Genomic DNA, 13,557 nt, shown 5'->3' with positions numbered 1-13,557 from the left:
AATTTCTGTTGTATTAATAAATTTAATTATTTATAAATTATATTGACAAAATTATTCTTAGATTATTAATTTAATGATTTAATTGATTTTGTTTTCTTTTGAAAGGTTATTTCATATTTTTTTTAAATATAAATATCCAAATATTTAAAGCACTACCAAAAAAAATCCAAATATTTAAAAGAAATAACATAATATCAATTCTTAAAAAATAATTAGATTTGGTGCACTGATTTACAAAGTATAGAAACATTTTATTTATTTATTATTATTGCTAATAAAAAGAAAAGGGTGTCTTGACAAAAAAAAAAAAGAAAAGAAAATGGTGTATGCGTTAAATAAAAGCCATTTCTAATAAAACAAAAGAATGAAGAGAAGTAATATCAGAAAATAGCTTCATAATCTGAAAAGGGGTTCTGCGTTCATTCCTATTCCTACAGTCACAAGTTTGAATTCACGATTTTCCCTCTCTAAAACAACAACAAGCTATTTCCTCTCTGTTCAGTAGAATCGTCCCTACCAACTGTTTGTGAAAATGCCTAATAGGAATCCTACGGTGGTGTACCCACCTGGGGCACCACGGAGATCACCTAGGCTCGTCAACAACAGCAACACCACCACCCCAAAACCCAAATCGACTAATGATGTTGAAGTGAGTGAATTTGATGAGGGATTTGTGGTTGAAGGTGGTAGAAAAAGGAGAAGAAAGCACGGTGGTGATGGAATTAAGGAAGGGGGGAAGAAGCAACGAGTTGAAGGTGGAGTAGAAGGGAAAAGGAAGCACGTTTCAAAACTGGTATGACCTAAGTTAATTAATCATGTATGAATATTTGATTGAATTATGTGTCTTATGTTTAAACTAGTTAGTAGTGTGTATGTCTAGAAAGGTCTTCTCAGGAGAGTCAAATTTTTATTGAGGTTTGAGTTTGGAGTTTTGATATGATTAATAGTTTGATTGGTTTTTGTATTCTGATTTAAAAACATATTTGAAGTTTCATATTTTGAAGATTAATTATAGGTTTATGTTCTATTTGATGATTAATTAGTTAATCGATCGATCCTTTGTGATGTACTCAACATTGTGAACAATTGATGTGTATTCAATTGATGTTTTTTTTCTGCTTTGGTCTTGTCCTTTACCGTGCAATATTTAACATCTTACTGTTTTGGAACTTTGGGATTTGATGGTCATAGTTTTGTTGTCTTATAGTTAAAAATAGTCTAAAAACTTGAAAAGACATTATGTGCGATGAGTTTGCTAATTACTCTTATAGAAACTAGTAGCTTTAAAGGAAATAGCCAATGAACTTTTGATGGATTAGAGCTTTAGTGACTTTGATTTAGATTTGAGTTTCAGTTTTAGAAGTAGTATTGTGGTGAATTTTGGATATCTGTAATCCTGCCCATTACTGGTAATTCACGTTGATCTTGCCAAAGGTTCTTCGGTTTTGAAGTGCTGCTCCAGTGCGGGCTGTTCTGTTTTTTTTTTCTTTTTTTTTTTCTTTCTGTTTTCTGCTGTTGTTTTTAGGATCCTCTTAGTGATTGCTCTTTTTTTTCTGCTTATGTTGGTGTTGGTTTTTGCTGTCCAGTCAGTGGCGTGTCGCCTTTTGGTAGGACTGGTTTTGTTTTTGTTCTTTTAGGAGGCTTTGTGCTACCTGTACCGCTTTGTTGATGTTTTGTTTCTTGGCTTCTGCTTGCTTCCCAACACTTCTTGTGCTACTGTTGATTGTTTATGGCTTTGTTTAATTCATGTAGTTGACCATACTTAGTGGGATAAGACTTGGTTGTTGCTGTTGACGTGTCTAAATGACCACAGTAAGCTAAATTTGTTCAGCATACTACGAAACCTGTCAAGGACCGCAAAGTTCAACACAATGGGTAAATAGCTGGATCATGTGTCGTAGGTTCAAACTATTTAGTGTGTATAGAAAGGCCGTGTCCGGAGAGTCAGAGCGGATTAGTCTCCAATTGTGAGATTTGAAACATCTGGGTGATTCACCATTTGCTCAAAAGACTCACTCAAAGACGATGAGTTTGGTTTATCACTACCTTATCTTATGCCGTTGTTTTGTTGTTCTTTTAAATGTCAAAAAAACAAATACATTGCTTGAAATGTCACTTGTAAACAGAAGGATAAAGAAGGCATTGTAGTGTGCTTACAGCGGTAGAGCCGCACACAGTGCGGTCTCTATAGAACTGTTGGATCTAGTTCTAGTGTTTAATCCAATAATTTTATAGAGGCTTCACAATGTCCAGTATGGTAACTGTTGGATCTCGACATTTGGGATGTTAACCGTGTTATTGAAAAGTTTTCTTTGTATTTATTTCCTAAAGGTAACTGTTAAATATAAAATAAAATATGAAATATTCCATGTCTTTCAAATATCGGTTTTGGAATAGCTTATTTATGATATGATACTAGAGTTTCCATGACCAGGTGATTTATCTAGGTGAGCATTTGAATTAGTCAGGGGTCAAGCTTGCAATTGCATGAGGGAACATATTAGATATTATACCATTCAGACATCTTTATAAAATCACAGAATCACTTTTACTTTTCGGATAACTGGTTAGTGATTGTTATTTGTAACCATCACAAAGAAAAATGTAATAAAATTATAATTTCTTGATGGTTAATTGATTGCCATATAAGTGCATATGTGCTTATTTTCTCTGGTCAATGAAATTACTGTACAAAATCAGTTGCAGGTACCTGGGAAGTCTAAACATGATTGCTTCGATAAAGTTCACCATGACTTCCACACACCACCTCAATGTCAGCCTCGATCAAGGGCTAAGGCAATCAACTCATCACCCCTTCATGAAAACAACAACCCCACAAAGCCAAAACCCAAATCGACTAACAAATCTTCAACCCGATCAAGACCCAAAACCGTTAGGGTAAGAAAATCACACAATTTGACCGATGAAGTTCCGTCTCTTAGAAGATCTCCTAGATTCTCCAAGAAAAATGGACGGGGGGAAGGGGGGAAGAAGCAACAAGTTGAAGGTGGAGTAGAAGGGAAAAGGAAGCACGATGGTGGCGGTAAAATAGGTGGAGTAGAAGGGAAAAGGAAGCACGTTTCAAAACTGGTATGACCTAAGTTAATTAATCATGTATGAATATTTGATTGAATTATGTGTCCTATGTTTAAACTAGTTAGTAGTGTGTATGTCTAGAAAGGTCTTCTCAGGAGAGTCAAATTTTTATTGAGGTTTGAGTTTGGAGTTTTGATATCATTAATAGTTTGATTGGTTTTTGTATTCTGATTTAAAAACATATTTGAAGTTTCATATTTTGAAGATTAATTATTGGTTTATGTTCTATTTGATGATTAATTAGTTAATCGATCGATCCTTTGTGATGTACTGAACATGCTGAACAATTGATGTGTATTCAATTGATGTTTTTTTTCTGCTTTGGTCTTGTCCTTTACCGTGCAATATTTAACATCTTACTGTTTTGGAACTTTGGGATTTGATGGTCATAGTTTTGTTGTCTTATAGTTAAAAATAGTCTAAAAACTTGAAAAGACATTATGTGCGATGAGTTTGCTAATTACTCTTATAGAAACTAGTAGCTTTAAAGGAAATAGCCAATGAACTTTTGATGGATTAGAGCTTTAGTGACTTTGATTTAGATTTGAGTTTCAGTTTTAGAAGTAGTATTGTGGTGAATTTTGGATATCTGTAATCCTGCCCATTACTGTTAATTCACGTTGATCTTGCCAAGGGTTCTTCGGTTTTGAAGTGCTGCTCCAGTGCGGGCTGTTCTGTTTTTTTTTTTTTTTCTTTCTGTTTTCTGCTGTTGTTTTTAGGATCCTCTTAGTGATTGCTCTTTTTTTTTCTGCTTATGTTGGTGTTGGTTTTTGCTGTCCCGTCAGTGGCGTGTCGCCTTTTGGTAGGACTGGTTTTGTTTTTGTTCTTTTAGGAGGCTTTGTGCTACCTGTACCGCTTTGTTGATGTTTTGTTTCTTGGCTTCTGCTTGCTTCCCCAACACTTCTTGTGCTACTGTTGATTGTTTATGGCTTTGTTTAATTCATGTAGTTGACCATACTTAGTGGGATAAGACTTGGTTGTTGCTGTTGACGTGTCTAAATGACCACAGTAAGCTAAATTTGTTCAGCATACTACGAAACCTGTCAAGGACAGCAAAGTTCAACACAATGGGTAAATAGCTGGATCATGTGTCGTAGGTTCAAACTATTTAGTGTGTATAGAAAGGCCGTGTCCGGAGAGTCGGAGAAGATTAGTCTCCAATTGAAACATCTGGGTGATTCACCATTTGCTCAAAAGACTCACTCAAAGACGATGAGTTTGGTTTATCACTACCTTATCTTATGCCGTTGTTTTGTTGTTCTTTTAAATGTCAAAAAAACAAATACATTGCTTGAAATGTCACTTGTAAACAGAAGGATAAAGAAGGCATTGTAGTGTGCTTACAGCGGTAGAGCCGCACACAGTGCGGTCTCTAGAGAACTGTTGGATCTAGTTATAGTGTTTAATCCAATAATTTTATAGAGGCTTCACAATGTCCAGTATGGTAACTGTTGGATCTCGACATTTGGGATGTTAACCGTTTCCAAAATGGTGTTGTTATTGAAAAGTTTTCTTTGTATTTATTTCCTAAAGGTAACTGTTAAATATAAAATAAAATATGAAATATTCCATGTCTTTCAAATATCGGTTTTGGAATAGCTTATTTATGATATGATACTAGAGTTTCCATGACCAGGTGATTTATCTAGGTGAGCATTTGAATTAGTCATGGGTCAAGCTTGCAATTGCATGAGGGAACATATTAGATATTATACCATTCAGACATCTTTATGAAATCACAGAATCACTTTTACTTTTTGGATAACTGGTTAGTGATTGTTATTTGTAACCATCACAAAGAAAAATGTAATAAAATTATAATTTCTTGATGGTTAATTGATTGCCATATAAGTGCATATGTGCTTATTTTCTCTGGTCAATGAAATTACTGTACAAAATCTGTTGCAGGTACCTGGGAAGTCTAAACATGATTGCTTCGATAAAGTTCACCATGACTTCCACACACCACCTCAATGTCAGCCTCGATCAAGGGCTAAGGCAATCAACTCATCACCCCTTCATGAAAACAACAACCCCACAAAGCCAAAACCCAAATCGACTAACAAATCTTCAACCCGATCAAGACCCAATTTGAGCGATGAAGTTCCGGAAGGGAAAAGGAAGCACGGTGGTGGTGGTGAAATAGTGGAAAAGTTGAGGAAGCAAGAAGTTGAATGTGGTGGGAAAAGGAAGAGAAAGCGCGGTGGCAATGGAATTGAGAAAGGGGGGAAGAAGGAAGAGATTGAAGGTGGAGTAGAAGGGAAAAGGAAGAGAAAGCGCGGTGGTGGTGAAGTCGTGGAAGGGTGGACTAAGGAACAAGAATTGGCTTTGTGGGCAGCTTATTTTACTGCAAAACCTAGCCCACATTTTTGGAAGAACGTTTCGAAAGAGGTATGACCTATCTTATGCCTTTGGTTTATCACTACCTTATCTTATGCCTTTGTTTTGTTGTTCTTTTAAATGTTAAAAAAACAAATATATTGCTTATTTGCTCTGGTCATTGAAATTGCTGTACAAAATCTGTTGCAGGTACCTGGGAAGTCTAAACAAGATTGCTTCGATAGAGTTCACCTTGACTTCCACACACCACCTCAATGTCAGCCTCGATCAAGGGCAAAGGCAATCAACTCATCCCTTCACTCAATATCTGCAAGTAAACTGCTCATACCTAGTGGAAAGAAGGTTGACAAATCAAATATTCTCAAACCAAAGAGCATCAGTACTCAGAAGTCTATTGAGAATCTGTTACAGCGCCATCTTAAAGTAGATCAAAATCATAAAGGGGACATATTTCATCTTCTTGAACCCAACATTGATTTTTCTACTAATGCTATTCTGCCTAGTCAAGAACTTTGTACTCCCAAGCAACAAATGGAAAATCAAGGGTTCCTGCAATCATCTTCCATTCATAAGAAGTCTCTTTCTAGATTTAGTGGCTCATCAGGTGTTAAAGGTCTTGCTAGTCCACCTGTGCTAAAGCAAGTAAAGAACAAGGTGCAGCATGAAAAATATGTGAATCAATTAAGATTTAGGGACGTTATGAGAAGAGCAACATCTATACGGGCAAAAAAATCTGTAGCTGGAGAAGGAAAAGGCATTCAGAAAACAGATGTTGTTAAAGCTGCAAAAGTTGCATTGCTTTCTCAAGCTAGAGATGCTATCAATAAATTTCAGCAATCCCAAATCAATTTCATGGGCGACACTTGTAGTTCTGACATTGGAGTTGAAGATGAAAGTCCATAGGCTCTTCTCGTTGAATAATTGCATGTATAGTTTCTTTTAAAGTTTTAGACATTGTAGCTTAGTCAAAATCTAGTTTTTCTGAAATCCCAAGTTTTGTAGATGTAGCATTTACTTCTAGTAGTTAATGAAAAGAAGCAATCCGCTTTTTGTTGTTCCAAACTTCCATTGTAATACGGCAATGAGAATTTTTTAGATGTAATGCATTCAGATTAGGCTATAGAGCAATGATAATTGTCTTGTATCCATCTAGGTACTTTGCTTGAAATATAGATCACCATCGGCAATATTTGCTCACTGCCGGTTTTAGAACAAATTTTGTAGGTTCATTGAAATAGAAATGCAAAGAAAACCAAGTTTGAGTTTGTTGATAAGTCTTTTGGAATTTATTAGTTTTATATATTGCATATCAAATATTTGCATATTTGATCGGTATAACACATACAATGAGATTTTTTGAATTTTTGTTAAGTATTAAATACTTAGGTCATTATCTAATATCCTTTAATGCAACAGAATATTGAATTTTACTAATCAACTTCAGTGATAGTTGCAAGCATTCAATCCCAGATGATCATACTTGAATTGAATGATTGAAGAATATCAAATGGTATTTTCCAAGATGAGGGTGTCATCCTCCTTCATGATTAGGAATTTTCATATGTTGATGGCCAAGACATTTAGTATCAAGCTCCTTGTTGAAAATACATTGTTAGATGTCTCAAAACAGTCTCTCTCAAATTCCTCATCGATTTAAAAGTTAATCAAAATGTTCTTATTACTTTCAAACTATATATATTTTTATGAGAAATGTTAACCGGTGCCCTGGTTAAGGAATCAAATATAGTTTTTTGCATCATTGCATCCTAAAAGCTAATTTCAGCTGAAATATAGTCTTTTGAAGGATGTAAGTCCAACAGAAGGCTAAGAAAATGTCACTTTATAACATCATCACATGCATATAATTTTCATCTTATGTAAAAAAAATAATGTATATAATTTTCACATCACTCCCTAGGCAGAGATGAAGTGTGTGATCACGTTAGTTGATAGAAAAAGTACTGCTACATACAACAAGCTAGACGACAATTTATACACATAATCTGCGTGCATGGGTCTGGATTTTGTGAAATCACTATATACAGTTCAGTGTTGGAACATGGCAATGAGCAAAACCATGTTCACAAAATGATGAACTTTATAATAAAATTATTCATCTGTCCTTGAATAGTTAGAACTCAGTATAATGTGCCAAACATTGAGTTCAATAGGGACCAAAATTGATTTATTAATTATTAACTAATTAATTTGTTTAATACTCCCTCCGTTTCAAAATACATGTCCAATTTTTGCAATGTGCACTATTCACTTAACTTACATTGACCATATTTTTTAACTAATGTATAAATACAAATATTAGCATGTAAGATGTTGTTTGATTCGTCTCGACAAATATTTTCAAAATATTGAATTTTTATAATTTTTTACTTTAGATAATTAAAGATATTAATGGTCAAAATTGTGCATTGGCATATGTGAAGTGGTTGACTTGGACATGTATTTTGAAACGGATGGAGTAGTACTTTGCACGTTCATTTCTAGATTAGGTGACCAAATTGCATTTTCAATTAGCTAAAATTACACTAATTTTTCACTACATCTCTGTGTTTTGGGTCCATACTAACTACTCCCTCTGTCCCATAATACATGACACAGTTGACCATATTACGTATATCAATACATAATTTTGAGCTTAAATATCTTGAATAATATATTAGAAAAAATTATAAAAATTTGATATTTTGAAAATACTCATCGAGACGAATCTAACGACAACTTATATGTTATTATTTATCTTTGTATATTAGTAGAAAAATATGGTCAAAGTAAGTTAAGTCAAAATTACATATTTTCAAATTGATCATCTATTGCGGGACGAAGGGAGTACATAAATTGTGTCATATATAAAGTTAAAATTGTTCATGTGTCTATATCAACTATGGTGCCAGAATTTTTAATAGACCCACCAGTTCAGTGATTTGTATATGGTGGAAATTTATTATTTTTTTAATTTAGGGTGTAACACATGTTAGGAAAAACTAAACAATGGTGGAAATTAGAGTGTGTTTGTGATTATCATTGACGAGCATTTAATGTGGTCAGTGATTATAGAACCCTCTGCATGGTTGCTTGAAAGTCATTGATCACACTGAATTGGCATTCATCAGTTCTGAATTTCTGATCACATTATGGACTGATGAGGACAATATTATCAAGAGTAATGATATTTTGACATCCATTTGATGACAACTTTGTTGACAACCTTGTTTTTCTCACTTCTTATTGGTCAAAAACAATGGAGAGAGAAAAAGGAAGAGAGAGGATAACAACATCATGTGAGTATGAGAGAGAAAGTTGTTAAAAAGTTGTCAAAAAGTGGTTGTCAAAATATCATTTCTCTATTATTAATGTATGTAGGTTCTGTTTCCGTGTTGAGTCATGATGTGGAGGCTATAACACACTTAAATTTATTCTTTTTGTTATACAAATGCATTCATTAGTTGAAATAAAATAAAAAAATGAATATTATGCACATATATAAATGGTGGATGGTTTGATAAATAGCTTCAAAAATTATATTAATTTTTTTAATACATTTTTAGACCATTTATGCATATTGACTATGATAAACAATCATACCATGTAAATTGTTTAAACATTTGAATTAAAGAACAAAAGTAATGTTTTTGACTAAATTTAGGGTACAAAAATGCACCACACGTTTGATTTGTGTGTTTTGCGTATGTGGGACTTTGCCTTGAGCATTTGTAATTTGTTTTTTCTTTACTAATTGGTTTCTTATTTCTTTTTCTCTAAAATTTGCAAAAAACTATTCATATCTCTACTTGAAGACGTAATAATATTTTCTCTCTAATTAACTAATATGAAGATTTATTCGTTGAGAAGTTGAATCATAAGTAACTTAATTATCCTTAAAAAAAGTAACTCAATTATGTTTCTGAAAATGATAATAATCCTTAATAGAAACATTTTTATTGTTGCTAGTCCATCTATAAGTAAGTTATTTGGTTTCTTTTTTAACATTTACGATACTTTCTTAGATTTCGTCTCTAATGTTTTATTCTTTAAAACGGCTTGCATATTTGTTTAAATAAAATAGATTGTATATTTTTTTGTCCCTACCAAAATTAAAGCAATCCTATGAGGATGGTTTTTTTTTTTTTTTTTATAAAATTAGTCGGGCAAAAGCGGTATGAATCTCTCACTTACAATAAGCTGATGACACTATGATTCAGGGAGAGAAAAGTTGGAAAGACTTCAAAGTTGTAAAATCCAATCTTATTATGTTTGAAGTAATTTTGTGGTTGAAGCCTGAAGGTGAATTTTGTGTTTTGACTGCATTCTTTTCTTGTATCTTGGTCTATCGATAGACGGTGATCCTCGCTAGTTAAGATTTTGGTATTTGTTGCTTCAGCGTATAAAAAAAAAAGTCATTTGGGTGAAGAATCAGGAATTAGTCTTTTGGTAGTCGCTAGGTTCTTCTGAAATCGGTCATGTCCTCGTTACTGATATACTTCCTTTCCTTCTCAAAGTTCCGACATATATCATCTCCTCTATTGAGGTTGTTTTGAAATTTATTTTCTAGATGTTAGAAAATAAAATAAAAACTTCTTGGATTAAATGAGACACTCTTTGTTTGGATAAGGAGAAAGGAGGGATATGGGTTCAAAGGATTAAGGAGTTTCATATGGCTCTTTTAGGTAAATGATGTTGATCTATATATGGAGCAAAAGACCATTTAGTTTACAGTTTTAGCAGCTCCGTATCGGGTGGAATGTGGTTGTGTGAACAAGGGAGGGTGAAGGTCAAGTTAATGGAAATGAATAGTGGGTATTCATAAAGATGTTGGGCTCGGGGTTGACACTTGGTTTGATGATTATTTGATGAGGTTTGTGGGGCAAATTTTTTTTTTTTTATCAATGATTGGAAGATAGTCCTTTACGAGATAGATTCATACGTCTTTATGATTTGTTTGATAATCGTTTGGTGTCAGTGGTTGAGATGTGTTATTTAAGGTGGGGGTGTTGGGGGAAGAAGACTGGCCGGAAATGGCGAAGGAGGATATTAGTTTGGGAGGATGAGCAAGTGGGGGAGTGTTATCAATTGTTGTTTAACATTTTTTTTTACAAGATGGCGTGGAAGACAAATAAGACTGGAATCTTGATCCAGATAAAGGATACATTTGAAGAAGTGTCTCTCATGCATTTTCTACTATGGAGTAGGTTGATCGATCTGACACATCTGATATTGTCTAAGACAAAGATGTCCATTTGAAGGTTTCTTTATTGGTTTGGCAGTTGTTACTCAATCACATACCAACAAAGGATAATTTGATTCGGCATGAAATTATACCAACTAAATTTAATTTGTGTTCGAGTGGTTGTGGGTTGTAGGAACGCGTTGATCATCTGTTTTTGAGAGGTGATTTTTATGGTAGCATATGGTCTCTTATTTGACAATGGTTAAGTATTCACTGTCCACATATTTTTTTTTTATCGTGTCATTCAATTCAAAAGTTTAAGAGGTGATCCTAGAAAAGTTTGGTCTTCTGTTCAATTGATTTAGTTGTCTTGTTTTTGGGTAATTTAGAAGGAAATGAATTGTCACATTTTTCAGCAAAAGGAGTTGTCTCTACATCAGTTAATTGACAAAGTGAAGCTTCTATATTTTTTTTGTGGTTTAAGGCTAAAAACAAGATTTTAGCTTTTGATTTCAACTTTGGTGTACTAATCCTCTTCAATATTTCTCCAAACATACTGGTTGGAACCCTTATATCTCCAACCAAGAACTTAGCTTCTATTAACACTTATATAAATCAAAACCCAACCAAGAAAAGGTATATCTCCAAATATTATAAATCAAGGAACAATTAAAGAATAAATGGTTGGAACCCTTCACCTCAAGAAAACAAAACACACAAGGCAACCCATAAGGATTAGTAATAATACATTTTCTGCCAAGGGCAGCATGAGTTGGCAACTTATCAAGTAACAATCGCCTTTTAAAAATTCCCACTTTCGAAGAAATATTTTTCTTCCACAGTTGATTCAACATGACCATAATATATGGACAAAGATCATCCAAAACAAAACCCTTAAGAGATTTATAGATGGAATTAACTGAAATAATACATGAGAAGGCTAATCAATTGTTGAATTACACATTTAGGTGCTTGAAAAAGGGAAAAAAATAAAGTGGTATGCTAGACAAAACAAAATTTAACAAAGTAACTCTTCCTCTTATGAACAAATAACGTCGATTTAAACAAATAATCTTTTTGACATAGCCTCTAGAATTGGCCTCCATGTTTCTCTTCTCTTTTGATTAGCACCAACAAGGGTACCCATAAATTTAAAAGAAGGGTCATGTTAACTTGTGTCCTAAGGGCACATGTTAAGGAATCCAAAATGAGAAATTTTGCATTGGAAAACATGATAATTTAACTTTTAAGAAGTTGACTGCACGACTTTTAATACGTTTATTTCTATAATAAGTTCATTAACATGTGCTCTTGAGGGCACAAGTTAACATTTGTCTTAAAAAAATAGATTCACTACTACAAGACAGAAATGTTGCAGTTGGTGAAAGAAACTTCTCTTCCAAGTTAATGTCATACAACTTGCTTTTAACAAAGTTAATTTTTAAACTAGAGATGAACTGAAATCCTCTTAAAATTGTTTTGGTCGACCAAACATTTTTTGATGCACACTCTAGGCATTTGGCTAGTTTCTACTGATCAACTTGGTCTTTAAATGCTTTTTCTTTTAGTTAGTTTAATCCGCTAATATGTCTTTCATTTGATAGTTTGATCTATGGAAGAAATTAATTACTAACAAAACACAAACTTGGGGATGCTATTGAAGTTTTGTTACATTTGAATACTATAATGTGACATTGACTAAAAAACTTTTCGCTCATTTATTTTAATGTTCATAACAATATTTTTGCATTGACGTGTTAGATTTTCTTTTTTTCTTCTTCTAATTGTGCAGGACTGGCGCTCAAATCCCATTTCAAAGAAAGCTCAACCTCCATGCTTTGTTAGATTGGAGTCATTGAAAGTGAACAACTCTTCAAATTCAGGCTTGTGTGATGAACAAATAATGGAAGTAGCGGAACACCTGCTTCAAAACACTACTCCAATGCCTAGAGTGTGCATCAAAAAATAAAATGCCTAGAGTGTTGATATCATAACAACTCTTTAAAACATCATGTGCCCAATGTTTTGTATAGATTATAGATCTTCATATTATTTCCTCATATTTCATAGTTTGTCATGATTTTGAGGGTTGATGCCTCAACCTTTTTCTCTTATTGGTTTTAATTCTGTTTCGTAAGTACAAGTTTAGCAGTTTCTCAAAATACTCTTTACTCCTTAATCTCTAATAAAAATAAATTAACACATTAATTCAAACACATCCAATGAACAATTAAAAATAATTAATTAAAATAATAATAAACTAAAAATTGGGATGTTACACCACTACTTTGTCAAATCAGATAGCGCAAAACACTTAGGATTTTAGCTTTCAAGTTTATATCTTAGAAATCCTAGAGTTTGTTCATTTGTTCAATTTACACTACCATTGTTAAATCCAATGTAAGAACAAATTAACTTGTTTACTTGTGTAAACATTTAGAAAGTCTCTCGGCTGCGTGCTTGAGCAGATAAGTCTCTTGGTGAAACTTGAGCACCTAGGAAGTCGCAATCAATTGTGATTGGACTACTCTTGTATTGTGGGAGGAATCAGTATAAAAATTGTTGTGTTTGCTTTCTCTCTCTCTTTGTCGCTTTATCTTTGTATTCTATATTTAATCAGTTGCATTTAGACTCTGAGTCAAAATCTGCATACCTCAGATTCTGACGTTTTTAACACATAAAAAAAACCGCAAAAAGCCAACACAATTCAACCCCCCTTTCTTGTGTTTTTCTCACCTTTAGTTGGTATCAGAGCACGGTATGTGCTCTGCCAATTAACCATGCCACAGAAAAAGATCCAGTGAGAGAAACATGTCTTCCTTTAGTGAAACTTCCACTCCTTATGTCAACAACACCACAACCTATGAGAAAAAAGTTACTATGTCAAACCTTCATCCTTCAATGGAGATGTTACACAGTTCTCTTGGTGGAAGAGCAAA

The 13,557-nt window shown here is 33.5% G+C and overlaps 1 protein-coding gene across 2 annotated transcripts; it reads left to right on the top strand.

Annotated features, from left to right (window-relative positions):
• Window positions 1-366: 366 nt before the first annotated feature.
• LOC146927104 (uncharacterized) lies at window positions 367-6,650 on the top strand. Of its 2 annotated transcripts, none has more exons than XM_085700487.1 (4): window positions 367-755; window positions 3,008-3,090; window positions 5,005-5,487; window positions 5,626-6,650. In XM_085700487.1, exons 1-4 carry the CDS (start codon window positions 533-535, stop codon window positions 6,337-6,339), a joined length of 1,503 nt encoding a protein of 500 aa, XP_085556613.1. In that variant the 5' UTR covers window positions 367-532; the 3' UTR covers window positions 6,340-6,650. The 2 variants fall into 2 exon arrangements, with proteins under 2 accessions (XP_085556613.1, XP_085556612.1); XM_085700486.1 differs by having other exon boundaries at window positions 367-793; window positions 2,707-3,090.
• Window positions 6,651-13,557: the final 6,907 nt, after the last annotated feature.

This window comes from Medicago sativa, chromosome 4 (assembly GCF_051527215.1).
Source record: "Medicago sativa cultivar Bolivia chromosome 4, Bolivia_mono, whole genome shotgun sequence".
In the NCBI taxonomy this organism is placed as follows: domain Eukaryota; kingdom Viridiplantae; phylum Streptophyta; class Magnoliopsida; order Fabales; family Fabaceae; genus Medicago; species Medicago sativa.
Note: the sequence above shows the minus strand (reverse complement) of the source record. Positions and strands in the feature narration are given on the sequence as shown.